This window comes from Apus apus, chromosome 4 (genome assembly GCF_020740795.1).
Source record: "Apus apus isolate bApuApu2 chromosome 4, bApuApu2.pri.cur, whole genome shotgun sequence".
In the NCBI taxonomy this organism is placed as follows: domain Eukaryota; kingdom Metazoa; phylum Chordata; class Aves; order Apodiformes; family Apodidae; genus Apus; species Apus apus.
In genome coordinates, this window is record NC_067285.1 from 63,013,729 (window position 1) to 63,034,587 (window position 20,859).

At 39.9% G+C, this 20,859-nt stretch overlaps 1 protein-coding gene across 2 annotated transcripts in view; it reads right to left on the reverse strand.

Annotated features, from left to right (window-relative positions):
- Positions 1–4,071: 4,071 nt before the first annotated feature.
- The window catches only part of TET2 (tet methylcytosine dioxygenase 2), a 70,839-nt gene continuing 54,051 nt past the window's right edge, over positions 4,072–20,859 (reverse strand). Inside the window, exons 4-10 of one of the 2 annotated variants that reach the window (XM_051618651.1) lie at positions 17,607–17,700; positions 16,305–16,513; positions 15,353–15,503; positions 13,130–13,219; positions 11,797–11,934; positions 10,075–10,435; positions 4,072–8,809 (exon numbers count right to left, since the gene is read on the reverse strand). In XM_051618651.1, coding sequence (XP_051474611.1) covers positions 7,392–8,809; positions 10,075–10,435; positions 11,797–11,934; positions 13,130–13,219; positions 15,353–15,503; positions 16,305–16,513; positions 17,607–17,700 — 2,461 coding nt within the window. In that variant the 3' untranslated portion in view covers positions 4,072–7,391. The remainder of the gene's footprint in view (positions 8,810–10,074; positions 10,436–11,796; positions 11,935–13,129; positions 13,220–15,352; positions 15,504–16,304; positions 16,514–17,606; positions 17,701–20,859) is intronic. The other variant, XM_051618652.1, reaches the window with a different exon arrangement.

Below are 20,859 nucleotides of genomic sequence, written 5' to 3' on the forward strand. Positions count from 1 at the left end.
AGGCTTACATACAAGAAGATAATGGTGCTGTCATTTTTACAAATAATCACAACAGGAGCAGAAAAATAAGAGGAGGATGATTACGCCTGAAAATCCAATGAGGTTCCAGTTGCTAATGCAGTGGAAGCTAAAAGGAAGCTGAACTACAATCCCAAGCTCTTCCTGCCAAGCACTGGGCTGGCTTTTGTGCCGTGATTTAGGAGTCTACAGCTGTGTTGCCATGACATTAGAAGAAAATGTGCTTACCTTGGGATGGTTTTCCTTGTGTAAAATACTATGTAGACAAAGTATTTGATGTGCTAGTTGAAGCAAATCCTGAGTGGGAGAAACCGGTTAACTTTGATTAGCTTGGCTGGGTTGTAAAAGAGAAAACCTGCAAACCCCCTGGTGGCCTCGTCCAGCAGCAAGTGCTGTGTTTCGGCTGGGATTAGGAATCAGGAGAGTGGTACTGTTTTAACACTGAGAATTAAACCCCATCTTAAAAGGAAGTGGAGCAGCAGAGTCTCCCTCCCCCTTCATATAGTGATTTGAAGTATTTTTTTTGTGATGTGGGAAGGAGTGAGGTGATACAATGTGTTTGTGTGTACCTCAGAGTATTTTACATCCTGTAAGACAGTGCTCTGAATCTGTTCAGGCAAGGAGGACCTGAATGCCAAGGCTGTGAGTGCTCAAACCACTGAACTAATGTCAAAATGGTTCCGGGGAGGAAGAGTCGTGCCTTGTTCCTACATCTGAAAGAAACAGGTGCAGGGGCCAAACCTGAAAGGAGAGTGACCTTTTGAAGTCAAGAATCAGGAGATTTCTAACCTGAGAGGCCTTGTTGTATACCATGTTGTAGGAAGTATGTAATTCCCTTCCCCATGGCCTGACATCTGGAATCCATCCCGTATGTTTCCCTGTGTGGGAAAGGGCCACCGGCACCCCGCTCTGCTGCAGTGTGGCTACTGTGAGCCTGGGGATTGGGGATCCAGGGCCTTGTGCTTCAAACTGCAAATCAAGTACACAGCTTCAAGCCCCAGTTTTCTCTGTTGATCAGTAGTAAGGACAGCGGTAGATCTTTAACAGACCTTTTCCTTCTTTCTTACCTTCCTACTGCAGCACAAGTTTTTTCTTCCCTCTAAACAGAAGGTTGGTTTGGTTTTTTTCTTTAAGCCAGCAACACTTTCTGTGCAACTTCAGGCACATCATTTATTCACCTTGCTGGTTAGAGGTGAGACAAGACATAACTTACAAATAAGTTCTGCAAGAATCTGTACTAGTACAATATTTGCCCTAATTAAACTAACTTAGGGAATCATTTACTGGTCAGAGTAAATGGACCTGCTTAATGTATAAACTTAGTTGAAATACAAGATGTCTCACAGGGAGTAAAGGAGGGAGAGTTGTCATTGTAACTCATGGGGATGGTGAGAGTAATATTGTCAGTCCTCTGAGACAAAATGGTCATTTACTGAGTGCCTCAACATTATAAATTGTATCTGCACTAGGTAAATATAGTGTAACAGAAGCTTGACAGATGCTTGTTTTTCAGAAAAAAAAAAAGTTCCTGTGTCAGTTACGTAGCAGAGTATTAATTTATTGCTGAGATGGTATGTACTAATTCTAATCTCAGTGGTGCTGGGCTATCAGCAAGCTTCAGTGTGTTCTGTGTGATGCTGCTCACACAAGTGCTGGAGAGCTCTGCCCGAAGGCACAGAGCCATGTGCTTCTCAACAGCTGATGGGCAAGAGAATGTGCATTTCTACAAGCTTTGTTTTGCAGTTAGGTGTAAATCACAGGGTTCCCATTTAAATCCAAGGTCTTGTTCCCCTTCTTTGAGTTTTACTTGAGAGAAGAGATTTGAGGTTTTAAAAATATTTCCTAATTCGTATTTGAAAGTAGTGGTGGAAATGGGCATATGGAGAAGAAACCACCATGGCTTTCTGCTTCTTAATCCCTGCTGCCTTCTGCAAGGTGCCTTACTTCTCCAAATTAAATTATTTTTTCTTTTCCCCACTCTTCAATGCTGGATACTTTCTGTATCTTTGAGTAGAGTCACCTGTTACTCTTAAGTTTTGCCTGGATTTTTCTCATGCTGGCTTGTCATCAGAGGCTTTTCAGTCATTCCCATAGAAAAGCTGTATTTTCCTCTCTGTGAGATGTCCAAAGCCAGAAAATTATGGAACTGATGGGTAAGAGAAGAGGAAAGACAAGGCAGAAACTACTTCTGAGAGCTGGACACCCCTAGTTGTAATTCATTTATTAGGGCATAACTGCCTGTGGTTGGGGTGGTGGTGGTGCCTTGGTCACAGCCCCTTGAGGCACACATGCAAACTGCCCTCATCTCAGGGAGAGCCCGTGCTTGTGGGAGAAGCCTGGTTGGTAGGGATGGTTTGACTTCCCAGTGGCCTTGGCTGGGAGTGCATCATGCCAGTGTGAGGAGCCCCTCTGAAGCAAGATCTGTTAAAGTGCACTGAAGAGAGAGCTGCTTGTCTTAAAAGGCAGCTGGTGGGAATTTTCATTAATAGCAGGACTTTTTTTTTTTTTTTTCTTCCAGGGAAGGCAGGAGGGGTGATGAACCTTTGTTAAAACGAGTGCATCTGTTGGTTCCAGCTGTCTAATGCATTAAAGTGCACCTGTGCACACAAAAGAGCAACACTTAGCTGCAGCAGTATGCTAGCCTGCCTCAAGACATTCCCATTTGGGAAGACGCTGAGAGTCAGGGGTGAACATTACAGATTTTTTTGAGTTTTAAGTCACGGCTTTCCTGAGGTGCAGGGTATTGATGGATGGGCTTACCAGGGCTAACAACAAACTTGGGGTCTTAAAAAAGGAAGCTTGAAAAGTTTAAGGACACAGAAACATTTTGCAACTGTGGAGAGAGCAAGTTCTGTCTCTTCCCAGAGAAAAGAATATTTCAGGATTTGGCCCTCATAACCCTTAAAGTTAAAAGAGGACCACAAAAACAGGCTTTGTCTGGTGTGTGTCCTGGTATTGATTCAGACACACTCTCTTACTGCTTCTGGTTTTCTCTAGATTGTGTGATTTAGTTTCTACATGATGGTTTAGTCTTTTATAATTTTTTTTATCACAGAATTGCTTAAGTTGGAAAAGACCTTTAAGATTGAGTCTAACCATTAACCTAATACTGCCAAGTCCACTACTAAACCACGTCCCTAAGTGCCACAGCTACACATCTTTTAAATACCTCCCGATATGGTGACTCCACCACTTCCCTGGGCAGCCTGTCCCAGTGCTTGATAACTGTTTCAGTGAATAAATTTTACCTAATATCCAATGTAATCCTCTCTGGGCACAATATTAATACCTGTTGGAGCATCCCACCATTTGGAAGTAATTTGAAATCAGCTGAAAAATGCATAAAGAGGTAGAGATAAATACCCCAAACGAACCAATGAACCCATAGAGTCTCCCTCTTACCCTACCTCTGCCAGGTGTGTATTTGTGGCTGTTACTCAAGCAGTGAAGAAGTTCCAACAGTGAATATGCCATATTCATCTGTGTCCACAAACACCAGTAGGAAGCCAGCAGTGATGCTCTACACCCTCTTCCTGCCCATAAAAATGTAGGCGGAGGGTGCAGAGCATCTCTGCTGGTTTTACCTCCTTCACTGTAAACACAGCTTTTACTAAGCAGTAGCCTGGGCTAGGTAGCTTGGCATCACAACTCATTGAAGGCAAGAGTGAAAGCAGAACTAGGAATAAATGTGATGTCTAGATAACCTGTTTTGCAGTCCCCAGTGATGCATTTTATGTAAGTGTGATTCTTGAGTCAGGGAAGATGGAGGTGGGATAAACTCATGAGGGTGTGCTTCCTTGCAAAGTTTAAGTTGTCCTAGTATGTCAGTCCATGCATTCAGGCTGCTGGAGTGTGCAACTTCCTCCCTGTTTCTCATAACACAGTTTTAGACTTAAGTTCCCCAGGCCAGCAGTTTCCCCAGCCCTGTAACTGGTGTCTGGTTCCCCTGGGGCTCTTGACCTGGGGCTGGTACTAGGGGCCAATTTTCACTGCACTGACTTAATTGTTAGCTAATAAAAATGACAGGGAAAAACAAGTTTCTGCAAGACAGACTTAGAGTGCATTAAATAAATATAAATTTTATTAAAAACACCCACATCTCAGCGTTATCAGGAATGATATAATAATAAACAGCTTTCAAATAACCTGCATTACATTACAATACTTACAGTATTTATAACCATCCTCAGATTCTTTTTATAGACATACCAAACATTTCATGAAAATGAATGAAACTAAAGTAAAAAAAAAAAAGAACATAAGCATAGAAAATGCACACAGAAGTTCATTACCTTAGTGTCAAACTGCTAAAGTTTCCTACACAAGTTAACCACTAGCTTTAGAAGTGAACTTTATACCACTGTGCGTCAATCAAGATGAAAAATTCATTCAAGTAAAGTTGACACCACTCAAAAGCATCTTCAAGTATGGCTATAGTCAACCTGATAATCCTATACAAGCAATTTTATGTCTGCTTTGTCATTCATTCCAACTGAGGCAGGGTTCTGTACACCAAAAATTACAGTTTGGGTATTTACAATACAAAACTGATTCACCAGCAAAGCTTCCTGCTCCTGCTGCCAGCAGTTTGGCAAATGGCGGTGCATGGCATATTAACCAAACATCTACTATGGATTACATGAATAATATAGGAGTAAAAAAGAAAAATCACCCAAAGATGAAGGTTTATAATGATTTAATTAATCTGACATATAACCATCATTTTATTTTATTTTTTTTAAAGGCGAAACTTTTGTTTCAATGCAGTGGGTAAAGTCACAGACTGAGAATTAAGAAACAAAATTGCCATAATAAATATTTGACCATTACACCCAAAGGCCTCCTTTGATTTACTTGAGTTAGGTTGTGGTTCTGTTAGATAAAATTTCTTTTGACCAAACGTAGTCTTACAGTATATTGCACAAGACATATGTGGGACGTGGAGGTCTGCATGTTTAGGGAAGCCCTTGTACAGACTGTACCTTTTTTTATATTTTATTTTACTCATTACAGTATCCAAGAAGCCTTGTTTAGAGAGCGACTTGAACAACTCTAGCAAACAGTCACTTGCCAAACCCCTGCCTTACATTTTTCCCTTTAATCGGCTCAGTGCATTCTACTTTCTTGTTTATTCATTTGAAACAGGCAAAACATTCTAAATCTCTTAAACACTTTCATGACAATAAAAAGAGCTAACGATTTTACAAAATTAGTTTTAGTTACATCAATACATGTACAAGAAAAATTAGAGGAGGGATTCAAAAGAAAAGCATTAAATCCCTGAAAAAAAAAACCAACCCAAGAGTAATATTTTTAACCTACATCAGCTTTACATACACACAGGTGACACGTTGGCATAGGAGAACATGAGCTGAAATATCCCTGAATTTTTAGAACCAAAAAAAAAAAAAGTTTAAGTTCAAGTTATACTTGCTAGAATGTCAAGTATTGAGACAGGTTTGTTTTTGCTTTTTTTTGTTTTGTTTATTTGTTTTTTTTTTTGTTTTTTTTTTCAAAGGCTATTGGGGAAAAAGATGGTTTATAATATATAAACTTTCACACTCAGTTCAATATCCTATTGCCAAACTAGTGTTGAGGTATATGACAAGTAGGAACATCACTCAAACCCTTAAATGTATTTTTAGCTCACATTATGATATATTTGTAGCAGGCTGAGTAGCACCATGATGTGAATTCAGCTCAAAACCCAAATATATATAGATTTGATATTTTTACAGTACTAAAATACTAAAGCATTGCGTTAAAAAAAGTTTTGTTTACAATTTAATTTACTATACAACTCTCCTTTTTTTTAATAGAAATTAATGATTTAAAACCACCACAGCAAGCCAGCTGCCTATTTTTTTTTTTCTATTTAATCAACGGAATCACACAGAACTAACCCTGTTTCATTCATCTTGTGTAGGCATCAGTCTGCTCAAGTCTTCTTGGAAAAGAGGACACTTGCACCAAGAAATGACTTACACCACAATGTACATAATTATCAACACAAAAGCAATCTGCCATTCAGTATTTGAAGAGCGTACAGATCTTTAAAAACAGCAGAAGCCCAAGCTCTAACTAGTTGCAGTCTGTTGCATGCTGCTAATTATTACCTGTGGTTAATATAAAATTCTTTCCTTAAAACTGTACATATTTGAGCAATGAACTTGTCATAATAATTGTAGAAAACAGTTTACAGTATAGCTGTGTGAGATGAGCACCAGAAAATGTGTTTTGTGTACTAAAGTATTCCCTTATATCCAGTAAGTCCCATTTTTACCATAACTGACTGTATTAAAAATGGATATGTAGCCCACTAGCAGAGGCATGGCTAAAACAAAAGTATTTAAAAGCTTTTTTAGTTTAAAAAAATTATCTTTGCATTTCAAAATGAAAGTAAACTTTTTTTTTAATGTCTTAGTACCTTAGCATTGTTCAAGTTGCCAAGCTTAGGTAGACAAAGTGCTTTTGAAACACTATTTTTTTTAAAAAAAATCTCTATATATATTTTATTGTCCTTTTCTAGGACTTGACTGGATGAGCAAAATCCAGAGGTCTTTGTAATTCCCATATGTTAAAAAGTAAGCTTATTTTAACACCAGGTAAATTCAGTACATATGTGAATGAAAAGGTCCTCCCTGTTGTTGAAGAACATTTGACATTGACATTTTGTTATAAAGGCATTAACTGTTTGACTGCTAAAATAAAGACACCATTCTCTTAGATAGCACCATGGTTTTAGAATATCCAAATAAATTCAGTGTTTTGCTGTCTATTCATTATGTTTTATACTTATCTACTTTGTTAAATAAAATAAAAAAACTAATAAGATTACAGTAAAAACTGCATGTTAAAAAGCCATAATTCCAGTATTTCAGTACATAATAGATTCAGCACCAGATGTTATTTTAAGATTCCTGCAGTTGTAATACTACAGTATTCTGTTTTTAGGGTTTTTTTTGCTCCTGTTCCATGACTATGCAAACTTGATGACATTAAAAGTGGCCACAGATGTGCAAAACTGTAAGAAAAAAAAATGCATTTGCAGATTACCTCTTTCAGTAATAGAGCCAGTGTTTTCAAATGTAAATTGTGAAACACTTTGTGTTTTTTGTTGTGTTTTTTTTTTTTCTTGCATAGGATGCTTTGGTCTTGTTTCCTACATGCCATCTGTGACCACTTAAAAATCAGTGGAAAACAAGTGCTAGTGAGATTACCTCTACTTGCTGGTGTACTGAGGCTTTTTCCACTGATGAGTTTTGTAAAAAACACTGTTTTCTTCTCCGCCCTTGCTTTCCCCAAAACCTAAAGAACAACTACCCTACTGACAAGGTGTTTCTTCAGATGAGGTAACCAGCAAAGGTGTGGAGTTAGATATATCGGTTGTAAGGCCCTGTAACCCGTGTAAAGGCATATGGAGATGTAGTTACTGTGGAGTCTGTGGTGACCGACAGTGTCCTTTGTGCAAGAGACTTGATGAAGCGCATGTACGTTGGCTCTGAGGGTTCGTGTGGCTCAGCAGGCTCCCGCTTTGCTTTTTTGCCGTAAGATTTCTGAGGCACATAGTCTGGACCGTACTTTTCACATTCCTCTTCTTTCTCTCTTGCCTTCTCAGCCATCTTTGCTTCCCACAGAGCCAGCCCGTGTTTTGGCTCATTCATACTCTTGTGCTGGTAAAAGACAAGGGATATTCTGGTGGGATGGTTCCTGTTGGGATTTTTTAAGGGAGTCGTTGCGTGGAGCTCACGTTTTGCACACTCTATGAGAATCGACCCATGAGATGGAGCAACTGCTACTCCTCCGATTTCTGGATCCAGAAAGTTCTGCTCACTATCTGACCAGACTTCATCGGGATCCTCTGCTTTTTCTGGATTCAGCACATCAGTTTTATCTAAACCACCCTGGGGAATAGTCCTATCATGGTTTTGACCTGGAAGCATGTTAGACAAACCGTTAACTGCATGTGAAATCATTTCACTATCCTTATTTTGGAGATGCAATGAATTAGGAGGACCACTGAACATACTTGCAGCAGAATGGTAGTTGTGTGCTAAGTGTGGAGGGGGTTGCATGTGATGATGTTCACTGGTTTTACTCATGGAGGCATAATCCATGCTCGGATTACTCGGATTAGATTTTAACCTTGAGGCAACCTCCATAAAATGGCCGTCGGCCTCATGGGTAGAGTAAGAGGAAAAAGACCCTACGTGGTGCACATTTGGTCTAATGGTGCAATTGCTGAAGGAGTCTAACTGCATGTTTTGGTTTCCATAATTCAAGTACTTGGGACCAAAACTCTGGTTATTCCCAAACCTATGCTGGTATAATGTTTGAATGGGTGGTAGACTTAGTGTAGACATATGGTCTTGGCTCTGGCAACTATACAAATCCATGTGCTGATGCTGAGAAGGGTAGGAGCCCAAGTAAGAGGAGCAGTTGTCCATAGCTATGTTTCCATTGCATTGGTAGGATGGATATTGGTTATTTTGACTCAGTGATCCTGAATATGGGTTCATGGGAAGTTCATGGGAAGAATTCAAATAAGACCCAGAAGGCTGTGATGAAGTTGTATAGAGGTTCATGGGACTGGACCCTCCATAGGGATCTGAAGCGTATGAAGAGCTTGGATAAGCATTGGCTGGATTAGGCAACCTTACATAGAGATTTGCAGAACCTGAACCCGAGTAAGAGTTAATAGGATTTGACTGAAGGTTGTTAGGGAGAGGCCGCTGTGGATGTTGCTGCTGCTGCTGTTGTTGTGTGGCTGGTCCTGAAAGACGTAAAAGATCTGTAGATGTGAAAAGAAAACAAAAAGAGCAAACAACAAACAAGCTTTTAAATAAAAAAAACAACAAACGACATACTTTACAGACTTTTCATGATACATATCTATGAAAAGTGTATCATGTGATATGTTATCAGAGGTTCCCTTTCTTGTATCTCAAATACCATCCTTTAAGAAGCTGAATACTAAGGCTACTCATCCTTTTTGGCATGTATCCAGTAAGATCAGATGCTAGTGGCAATGGGGAAAAAGAGGACAGTGCAATCTGTTCATAGTCACATGCACAAAATCCAAAGATTTGAATCATCATTTAAGTAACCCATGAAATGGAGCATCAAAGTGCTCCCAACAGCTCTGCACAAGGTGACCTTCTTTTTCCCAAGAATATATAAATCTTCTTCTCTGTATTAATAGAACTGCATTAAAAAAAATGTCCCCTAGCTTTATGTAAAAAACAACGGTGACATTCACCGATAGACAGGACATTTCAGTAACAACTGAGATTAACTGAAGATGTAAGAGCAAAAAATAATTGATTAAAGCAGAATGGCATCATTTAATGGTTACAACCCTACTCTGCATCATGGGACAGCTGACTTTTATTCAGGGGTATTTCAGTGACCTTCTGGGTGGCCTTGGATGTATCACTTTTTTCCTCTCTGAGAAAGTTGCCGTAACAATAAAATAGTCACGATGAACTCCTTTGTTCAGGACTTTCAAATCTACTGATGAAAACTGCGAGGGATTGTGAAATGGGTTTTTTAACTCTTACTGCACTATAGAAAAACTGCTCTGCTTTTCGTCTTGAAGGAGTGAGTGTAAATAGCGATAGGTTAGGCTTGAATTCCCTCAGATTAGGAGGATCTCTTTAACAGTGGCAGTGAGTGATGTGTAGGTCTTCTGTTCTTTGGCGGCAGCATCACACGCTTCTTCTCATGGCTTCTAGCACTACTAGTCTTTTAAAGGTACTTTACAATACACTGGATAGCAAGCAGAGTTTGCAAAAGCACCAGATTTCTACAGATGTTAACTATCCAACAATATCAGATTTCTCATTCAACTTTCTTTTTTTTTTCTTCTCCAGAGTAGACCACAATTTGGCACTCTAGTATTTATAAATATACTATATTGATATTTACCTTCAAGAATTCTCTTTAAAACATTCTTTGGCTGAGAATAATGGTTTTCTTGAGACTCATTATAAATGGCCCTGATATCAGGAAGCTTACCACTGTAGATAAAGATCCTGATCAGATTCATGTGTTTACCTGCTAGCTGCTTTGCGTGACCTGCTGCCTCAGAGTTGCCTTGCTTGTTGCGTGCTGCAGTAGACTTATCTCTTTCAGCTTTGCTAGACCCATTCTCCAAGGAGGAAAGCTTTTCTGCAGCTGCCTTCTTTGCTTCTAGCTTCCTTTGCCGACACGTCTTAACAGGCTCTGCTAACATCCTTACTTTTCGGCGAAAGGAGGTAAGCACCTGGATGCTGCCGTTCCTCTTTTTCTCCTCCTGGCCTTCAGTGCTTCCAAACTCATCCACATCAGATACTTTGTATAACGGGAGCACGTGGAGCTGCTCATCTTCTGGTGTTTGGCCAATTTCACGATTGTCTTCTCTAGTTAGTGTGCAAACCTGTTGGAAAGGTACGTTAGAGTAACTCTCAAACCAGCTTGAGAAGAGATCTGAAATGCTAGCCTGTACATTTTACTTTGCCCTGTAGGCCACTGTTGGTGTTGGCATCTGGCAAGCTCTTCTATGCAATTTATGCATATCACAACAAGCCTGCAATTTCGTTTCTTCTATTGCTTTGCTAGATAGCATTAACAGAAACAGAAGGTGTATATATATCTGTTTCTTCTACTTGTGCGGAAATGAATGGTCTAGCTAGGGATTAACCTAACATGAAATAAACTGTGTGATCCATTGTACTGTGGCTGGAGAGCAAAACAGTGGAACCGGGGACTTTGTACTGCCATTGTCTTTCACCCCCTTACAATGGCAACTTCCAAGGCTTTGCAAAGGAGCAAGTCACTGTAATGTTAATACAAATAACCATTTGATGATTCTATGATACAATAACATTTAAGGAAGTTACTGTTGTGTCATGCAGCGTGCCCATTAGTGTTAGCTCCAGCTAAAATGGAGCACTGGGAGGACCTCAGTGCAAAAATATGCTGATACAGACACATTCTGTAGGAAAATCATTGCATCAGCCAGTTTTAGGAAGAAAACTCCGCTAGAAATATGAATTGTATTGGTGGTGGTTGACTTGTCAATTAAGTCAGACCCTGGACTGGAAAAATCTAGTTGTTAGTAAAAACGTAGATAGTCTCTTTAGTTGCTGAGGTTACAACCATCATGATTATTCAAAACTGAAGACTATTCTTTCTTATGTTTAACCCAACTGTATTGTCACAGAGAGAGGAGTCAGGGAACAGAAATAATCCAAAATTCACTGAAAACCAGCTTGTTTTTTTGGTATCTTCTACAGAACCGTTGCTGTATGTGCTAGAGATCAGAAGCATGGAGGGTACAAGACAAAGGATGGCTTGCAGACTTTCTGCTCATCCTAAGCAGGAGTGAAATCCACAACTTCCAAAACTCTCCTGGAAAGAAGTTACTTGTTTCCATTTTTATTTTATTAGAAGACATAATCCAAAGTTGCCTGGAAAAAAGTGTTTCAAGAGGACGAACAAATATCATTTTCTGCCAGGAGCACTGAAACAGGAAGGTCCCTGCTGGGACCTTCTTTCCATTATCTGTACCATTTCTTTTTAATCAGTTCTATATCAAACCTTTCTGTAATACATCATGAGTCTCATTCATTTAAATGAAAAATTGTGTAGGGGGTAATAAGTTAGCTCAATTACTGCTTAATGTTTCTTTTTTAGCATCTGTGCTATGCAAATATAAATCTATACAGACATGATATAATTAATTAAATATATGAAATCAGTGCTGGAGCAAGTAGGCCATATGCATCATGGACTTACCAGTGTACTCCCGTTCTGCATATTGTGCAAGTCTCTGTGAGCGTGAGCGCAAAAATCCAGGCAGGCAGTGACCCCTGAGAATGGGCGGCCTTCTTTTAAACCCAGGCGACACTCAGGTGCTCTGTGTTCATACTCAATCTGTGAACAGATGACAGGTATCACTGCAACCCAGCTAGATATTCCAGTGCATGGAATTAGCACTGAGGGCTCTGCCGTGTTCACCACTGCCTCATTTTTCCTTCTTTCTCTTCCTTTCTTCTCTTGCAGAATATTTGGACACATAACCACAGCTAGTGGACACATGGCCACAGTTTCCTTCATAATGAGTCTCCAAACATTATCTGATCAGGTAAGGGAATTGGTTAAGTCTGTACTGAATCTGCTTATCATGGCTAGCTGCTACAGAACATGCAGTAAAGTAGTGGGTTTTATGACAAATAAAAATTGATGGTTTTGTGTTAGCTTGTTGTTTCTGTTACAGTTGAAAATCTGTCATGTGCTGGTTGCTAGAGCATAGTGCTGTCAACAGGAAAGAAAGATCATGTCATAGTTTGCTGATAGTTTAGAGACTAAGTTCTATGAATGTTTGTAATGGTATTGAAATGGAGCAATGAAAATGAAGACAGTTATGAATTTGCAAGGAGTATGTTGTCAAATTTTGATGCAAATATTTGAAAGACTTTGGGTAAAGGAATGTAGATGAGAGAGAGCCACACTGGGAAGCTCATAAAAAGTTTGCATGTGCTCATGTCTGTGAACACTGCTTCACAGAAAATATGCACACACAATCCCCTTATGCAGGAAGGCTGGTGCAAGCACTTGTGTGCATATGCAGTGCTGAGTGTGTTCAAATACAAAACTTTGCTTCAAAAGCATGTTTGTAATGGCTATTCTAGTGGAAAGTAAATTAATCTGCCACTTGAGAGAGCAGAACTGAAACTCTGGCTTGAGGACTTGAGTGCAATACGATACACTGCCTTCTGGCATTGTTGCCAATCTCACACCACCATCTTCATGACTGTTTTGCTAGTTTGGCTGGTGAATCATGCTGAATCCAGAAATTTGTGATGTAGAGGTGGAGTTCTGCTCAAGTGTGAAGTAATTTTATTGGCCTGATGTAGGTGAAAAAATTAATTCTATTTAGTGGATCAGATTCTGCTAGTTTTACTTTTGAAAGCATTTTAAGTTCATTTCCATTTGTCTTTGCCCTGATGGGAAAGGTGTGCTGGCACAAAATGTACACAATGGTTTGGTGCAAGGTTGAAGCACTGGGAAGTGTGGTTAAAATCAGGTTATTTGCATGACTGTTCTAATTCCTTTTTTCCTAGCATACCTGGTTGTTATATGCATCAGGTGCAAGCTTCTTGTAGGTAGGTGCCATCAGGGTTGACAGGTTCTGCAAATTGGATTCTAGTTTTTCTTCCTGTTAAGAGATTAAATGAAGTTAAATGAGATTTCTATACTTTATGTATAGGATCTATGAAGTTAGGGTCTTTACACAATCATGTTTACACTAATAGTTGTGTAAAGGCCTAGACTGTTATAATTCTTGTTTAGAAAACAGCTGTTGTGAAATCTCCTTTTGATTTTATTATTTCACAGCCTTTAAAGTAATGAAGCAGTAAAGTAGTGTAGTGTGATCCTTACAAGACAATATGCTGTAACTTTAATGTTTTAGATTGAAGCATGACGATCCTCATTGTTTACCCTATTGGAGTTTTGGGAAAATAATACTTTTCAGAAAGCTTGAGAGAAAGGATATCAGAATGGACCATCAAGTAAATTTGGCTAATTTAAGAGTTTTGCACATTGCAATGACAGCATTTCAACACACTGAAATATCTTTTCATGCAGAAATTTAAAATTATTTAAATAACTTCAGAATTCCAAAATTTCACAGTTCTTAAGCAATGAAGAACTGTGGAGACGTCTAGTAGTCGCTGCTGTGGAGGTAGGAATGACCACACTTTTTTTGTATAAGGAAAGGTACGTGCTCTTAAAATAAAAGGGTCTTAAAAAATTAAGCACTCTAATAACATACTCCAGAGTTGTTCTCGATGCTCTCAGAAGGAGAATCCCAAATTCAAAACGCTGCTTATTTGAGGCCCTTACTTTTTAATTTCAAGTGCATAAAGAACAGTAGCATACTGGAGTGGTATACTTGTTTTTAGAAGTTTGCATCTATTAGGAATGTGTGAAGAGCTGTGAAGGAACTATGAGCTTGAAACAGATGTGTTTGGTGCTTTAAAAATTTGTGTCTCCTACGATGGCACTATATCCTAGTTTGGGACTCCAAAATGACATTATTAAACTGTCGAAAATATTTTATTGTGACCTTGTAGCTGCTGCCAGAACGTGCTGCAGTGTGCTTTTGTATGCTGCCAGCTTTTGTATGACTTGTAGGTTACTATTTATAAATGTTACTTCTATGTATTGATGAGGATCCTGTTTGTGTTGTCTACAAACCCTGTCTATGCTATGGGATGCAGCCCCTGGTCTGGATGCCTGCTTTGTCTTCCCCTGACATTGTGTGGGAGAAAGTCTGGAGGGTAAAACCATCTTCTCCACCCAGCTCTGTCTGTCACGGGAAGTAAATCCAGGAATGCAGGTTGCAGGAGTGCCCTGGTGGGCTCTAGCTAGGTATCCAGCTTAGGAAATTTAGGGAGTTTAGGATTGCAGGCTGTGATAAAGAAAGCTTTGTGTCACAGCACAATTGAAGGACAGCTATTCTGTAATTCTTGGGGATATAGAAGAGCAGTGGGGAAGAAAAACTGTATGTTAACTATGATGATATTCTAAATAGTATGCTATTTGCAGTGGAGGCCATAGGACAAGGAGGTACCTGGCTCTCCAATCATGTGAAAGAAATGCTTGGATTTATGTAAGACACCAGAATACAGTGAAAGCTGTGGACCTATGCATCAGTACACAAGCAAGAGACTAGATTTGCATTTGCTTGCCAAAAACAGAGGTATCCAGGAGTTGCTTCAGGCACAATTTCAAAGTTATCTTGTGCCTACGCTTAGGTCACAGATTTTTATTACTCTGACTCGTTTTAAACAGTTGGCAGTTTGCTGTAACACAGGGCCAAGTCTGGAAACATTCAGTGGGGCAGGATTTTGTGTGGAGTTGAGTCTTCCTATCTTTCCTATTGTCATTGCAGAGTTTCAACATGTTTGTCTCCATGCAGTCTGTGCTGGTTCCCGGTTATGTGCCTTCAGTGGGTAAGCCTTCCACTCTGCCACTGGGGAATGCCCAATTGCAGCCCTAATACAGCCACAATTATGCAGGCCATGCCCTCCCCACTAATTGTGAAAGCCTGCAAGTGTGGTTTCAAGTCTCAGGGTTTTTCCCAGCTGTCAGAATTTGGACAGTCAATTCAGCTGGCTCAGTGACTGGAATCAATCAGTTTTGACTGGCAGTCATTTAATTACTCCACATGTATACCATTCAGGCAGGGTTCTGGCCCCTGGTCTCTTGCACTGTATCTCTTGTTTGCAGAGTGACAGAAAACATTTCCTTGCAGATGAGACTCATTTTAGAAATGGACACCAACCTCTTTTGGGTCATCCCCCATCAGCTTGAACTTTCTTGGAATCTTGCTTCTGGCAAACTTACAACCATTGTAGTACATGCTCCAGGAGCAACCAAAGGAAAATGAAGCACCACAAGTTTCAGGGTCCAGCCCTTGACATGCACAAGTCCGTCTAAAAAATAAAAACATATGGCTGTTAGCAGCAGGTGGGTCACCCCGGGCACTCCTGCAGTGGGCATCGGCCTTCTGCCAGCATGCTGGGGAATCACTGGTCTTGGACCATCTTCCATCAGAAAATAATGAAGACATGAAAAGAGAGAGGCAGGAACTTTATAACAGAAGAATTTATCAGAGCGAATAACTTCATGGCTGCAAAGCAAGAACTATGGAGTTCCTGTGCTTCTGTGAGAAACCTGCCTTTGTTTGAAAGCGGGTATGTTTGCGTGGTGCCTTGTTAGGTAGTGATATTCATGCCACCTGAAAGGGGCATTGCTGATGGCACTGCGAGAACATGGAAGTCCTCTGACAGGGGCTAAGCAATAGTTCCTGAAATATGACTCTACCTGTGAGGCCAAAGTAACATACAGTGATTGCTGTGCTAATGTTGGTCTGAATGGCCTTTGCAATTTGGAAAGACGTGGGAAAACAAGATAGTGTGATTTCTTTAGATTTAGGCTTACAGTATGATTTAGTGCCTCTGTTGTTTTTTTTTTCAAGGTTGAGGTATCTGCTGTCCTGCTGAGATCTCTTCCTTTAAATGTACTGAGATGCTTCACAACTCTGGGAAGATGTTTTTCACTGATTTACAAGAACGTTTACTTTGCTTTTCTTACAAGGTTTGTGGGTTTTCAAATAGCCTGAAATAGCTGGAAAGGTTCTGTGTGTTTCAGGATAACAGCACGGGTGGAGGTGCCAGGTCCGAGGCCGATGGTGGGGCTGCAAATCTGGCAACCATACCCTTTGTTCCACTTACTCTTCGTTCAGGGCGCACCGCCGGTTTGTGAGTGTGCCATACTTCCTCAGGGTGTCTGTGAGTTCGGAGTAGAGCTTGTCAGCCAGGCTTGTTGGGATTCCCTCCCAGACCAGGATGAGAATCACGATCACAGCTGTTTCACACGTGTGGCCTGCTCGCTCACGCACCAAGCAGAGTAGCTTTTCCTCCTGACTGCTTCTGCGGACTACCTGCATGCACAGCAACACACACCCCCAGAGCCCCAACACAAACAATGCATTTCATAATGTGAAGAGCAAAAAAACAGGAAACTTCAGCATTAGTGTGTGTGCAGGTTACTTCTGTCTTCCTCTTAGTTTCTGTCCACTTTTCTCATTTAGGGATATGGGCTAGGGCTACCCTTTCTGTTTCACAAAGCTGACTCTTAAGAGACTAAGCTTGGCTGATGGCATGGACAGCCATGGTGGTGGAAACCAGCTTTGTAAATATTCATCAGGAATATTCTCCTGAATCTGTGCTTTGGCACAAGTGGCCCAGTTTGGTTAGTGAGCAGTGAGATGGCTCCCCACACAGAGCTGGATGGTGGATGCCTGCGCGTAGGGCAGGTGCCATGTGGGGAAAGGCAAGCAGCTATGGAAGGGACTACATAGCAGGACACAGAAGCTCTTACCCCTTCCCTCCCACACTTACACAGCTAAGCTTGTAATCAGCCGCTCCGTTTTGTGACCTGCCCTTAGTACATACAAACATTACAGTGATGAGGGGAAAGCAGTAGTTGTTAAAATAAAAAAGCATCCTTTCTTCTTAGTGCTTATGCTATTTCTAAATAAAAGGTACAGTCTGGCATGCTTAAAGGCTATAATCATGTAGCAGTTTTTCCTCATCCTGTCTTTCCTCAGCTTACCCAAACCACTTGATAGTTTGTGCCACATTATGACAGTTTGCTAAGAGGATATCTTCCCTTGAAATGGAAGTGTATTTTAAAAACATCACAGTGGTGCCCTTACTGGACTTATTAGTGAGCTACAGTTTAATAGCAATGAGAATGTCTGGTGTTGTGAATTTTAAACCTAAGCAAAAATTGCCTTCCTTCTCAGGTTTTCATGCTTTTAAGCCAAATTTTATTCTTGCTGTTCTCCATGCAACAAGTAAATGGAGTGTAAGAGACAGGTGGGAGCAGGCTACAGGTGTCCTGTGGTACTGCTGCCTTTGAGCTATTTTAAGTTTCATAGCATCAGCTAACAGAAGGATGTCACTGCTGTCTGCTTACATGAACCATCATACCAAACTACGTTAGTCTTAACATTTGTGGATATCACTTACCCATTTAGCAATTGGACATCCTTGAGAACTTTTGCCTTCTTTCCCAGTGTAGACAACCCTCTCAATCCTTATAGCTTTACCCTTCTGTCCAAATCTTAAACAAACAAAAATATGTACAATAAGCAGATTTAATTGGTTCTGTGCGAACACTAAAAAGATGGAGCACATTTTCCAGTCTTATCTTAAAAAATAAACACTATAAATTACAGGGAGGGGTGTGCAATGTGGTTTATCTTGTTGGTTTTGTTATAGTGGTGGATTGGTATGTTGAGAGGCAAATGTCCTTAATACATCAGGAATGAGTAAAAATTATTCATATCACTTTAATAGTCCCAAACGATGTAGCTGTTTCTGTAGAGGATTTGTTATAGGTGACCTTTTGAAAAGTGGACTTTTAAAGTCTCTCTGTTTTGGGGAGGAATTTTAAATTTTTCTTTAATTTCTGGGTTAAACAAAGTTATTCTTCTGAAATGTATATAATGAAGTTGTCATGGGCCAGCTGGCATGTAGTAGTCACTCCATTAATTTTCTGTGCTTGTTGCTGGCTTAGATACAGTGTGAATCAGTTAAGTCATGATTAGTTTGCATCGTATCGATTTCCTTTATCATCTTTTCATAAATTGTGACTTATTTATTGCTGCCTGACTTCTATACTGAATTAGGATCACAAGGTGCCCTCAAACGATTTCGTTTGTAATGTGTTCTCCTGTGACTGAGGTGGGCAGACTTGGCTCTTGCTGAACTATGCAAAGTGATTGTGCCATCAAGGCAGAATCTAGCCCCATATGCAAGTTACCGAGAGCAAATGGGATCTGCTTTCTGTATCTTCTGATGGACCAGGTGGAAATGTGCCGCAAATGCTAAGCAAAGCAAATCTTAAATCAATAAAAAGCATCAGACCTGTTAAGCCATTTCCAGGCATGTTCTTTGTCCAGGCCTTCCCCTGGGCTGCTGCAGTGGGGGTGCCCACCTGCTGAGCCCCAGAGCACACCAGCTCTCAGATGAGGCCCCACATTAGAAACCTCAGTCTCTGCTACTCTTAGTACCTACTCTTTTTGTCTTAATTAAGACTTCTTGTTTAACTTTGCAGATCCAGCGGCCATGTTGACTTGGCTGCGTTTTGGGGACTGGGAAATTGTACTTCCATTATCTTTTCTTGAATTCTGAAGCTTTCATTGACATTAATTTTTTTTTTTTTTGGGGGGGGGTTGTTTTGTTTTTAAATAACAAGCTGTGGGGACTAAATCACAATGTCGTCGTTCTTTGCCTGTTACCTACAGAGTAATCAAGATAGTTGCTTCCTGTTATGCAGACCTTTAATGATGCCCTGAGAACTTTTTGACCTTTCATGCCTCTTGCTTTTGCACTAAAATCTTGGTGACATATTTAAGAGCAAATATTTGTATTTAAACTTCTCTCTTGTAAAGGAAATGAAAAACACTTATTTTTAGATGTGATCTCATTGTGAAATTTCAGTGTCACAGGAAATTATACAAATAAAATTGAGTTGTACTACACATATTCTGCAGGCAACGGTGAGGTCACTTTTTCCTACTTAGGCTTGGATGTTAGTATACATTTGTTTCTTTAATTAACCACATGAAAATATTAAATATTAACATTTTCTATCAGTTTGCTAATCTGGATTGCTGGACAACCATGTGTTTGCTGCTATAGAAATATGTTGTATGTTACACACTGGAAATGAAATGGACTTTGTCTCAAATCTTTTCAACTGTCACAAAGGAATTTGTGCCTGATGTTTGTCATGCTTGCTTTCAGGCCAAAGCTGATTGCCTTTAAAATGAGTGAAGCTCATTGAGCATGAAGTAGGCATTGGGAGAAGGAAGAAGTAAAATTATATGTCATTCCCATGGATTCTGCAAGAAATTTGTTATGATATAGCTAAAATATTAACTGCAAGTCTAGATCCAATTCCTGGTTTGTTTCACAGTGCTGATACCTTAAAAGTCAATCCATATTCATGGGGAGCCAGATCAAAAGTGCTTCAGTTGTGATTAGTGTCACAGACTGCACACATGTGCATGAGAGTATCTCTATAGTTAAGTGCTGCTTTTACTTAGGGGTACAAAATTAACCAATGAGGAGATATTCTGGAGTTCTTCAGTCAAGGGAATTGCACAGTTCATGCCATATGAATGCTGAAAAGTAGCCACTGTTCAAGTGGCTGCTTCTATATTCTGCTGAATCTGGCTGACTAGATAAATGCATGTTACCTATAATCTCTCAGGATTTCCTTCTGCCAATATGAAATAAAATTAAATGGAGAAAAAAAAAAAAAGGAAAAAAAAAAAGGTGAGGTCATCATTAAGGATAAAAAATTACATTCCAAAGTAAAGAAATGGAAAAAGTTTCATCTGTAATAACTGACGTCATGACATGAATGAATTTTCCTTTTTATTATTTGTAAGCACTAAAAAAACTAACCAGGCCATGAGAGCTCTGGAGGTAAGAAATTCTAAGAAGCTTCTCAGGAGGAGGGTCAGTGTTCACGCCCCCTTCACAGGAAGAAGCTGGGTTTATGTAGCTTACATTCATTCAAGCTGCTCACAAAGCTGAAAAAAAAGTATCAGGGCAAGTCCTGCACAGGAGTCACAGGGAAGGAGGTGCACAGAAAGAGAAAGGACCTTAGGATTTAGAGGTAATCTGAAGGGTTTAATATGTCCTAAGTAGCCCATAACCATGCAGCGATGAGCAAAAGCTTAAAGACCTTGCTGAGAAATGGTGCTCAGACACAGCACTGCAATAATGCCCATTTGCTTTTGGTTCTGCAAAGAGCCAGAGCTTATTTGCAGTTCTGGAGTTCAGATTTTTAAAGCATTAACAAATCAAATTTCCATCTGTCTCTGAGTTACTGAGGAGCTTTTTGTTTGCTTGTTTGTTCAGAGGGGATCTGAGTTCCCAGATACCTCTGAAAATCTGGCCTTTAATGTCTATGTGTGTCAAAAGCGACAAGTAATGCAGAATTCCTGGTGCTGAAGTCACTTTTGTGACAGTTTTTAATTTAAATACCTTGGAAAGGCTGGTGGGATTTGTGCTTATGCATGCTTTTAAATCGCAGAGCTCATATATCCATTCTGTGGTGTTCAAAATTCCTGGTTTTGTTGGCTTCAGTGTAATAAATGTATCATGGAATGCAACATGATACAGGGTTTGTCCACAATCGAGATAAGGCTGGTTTTGTGCAACACTAAGGAAGGGGGATGTTTTTCCACAAAACTACTTAAGAGAT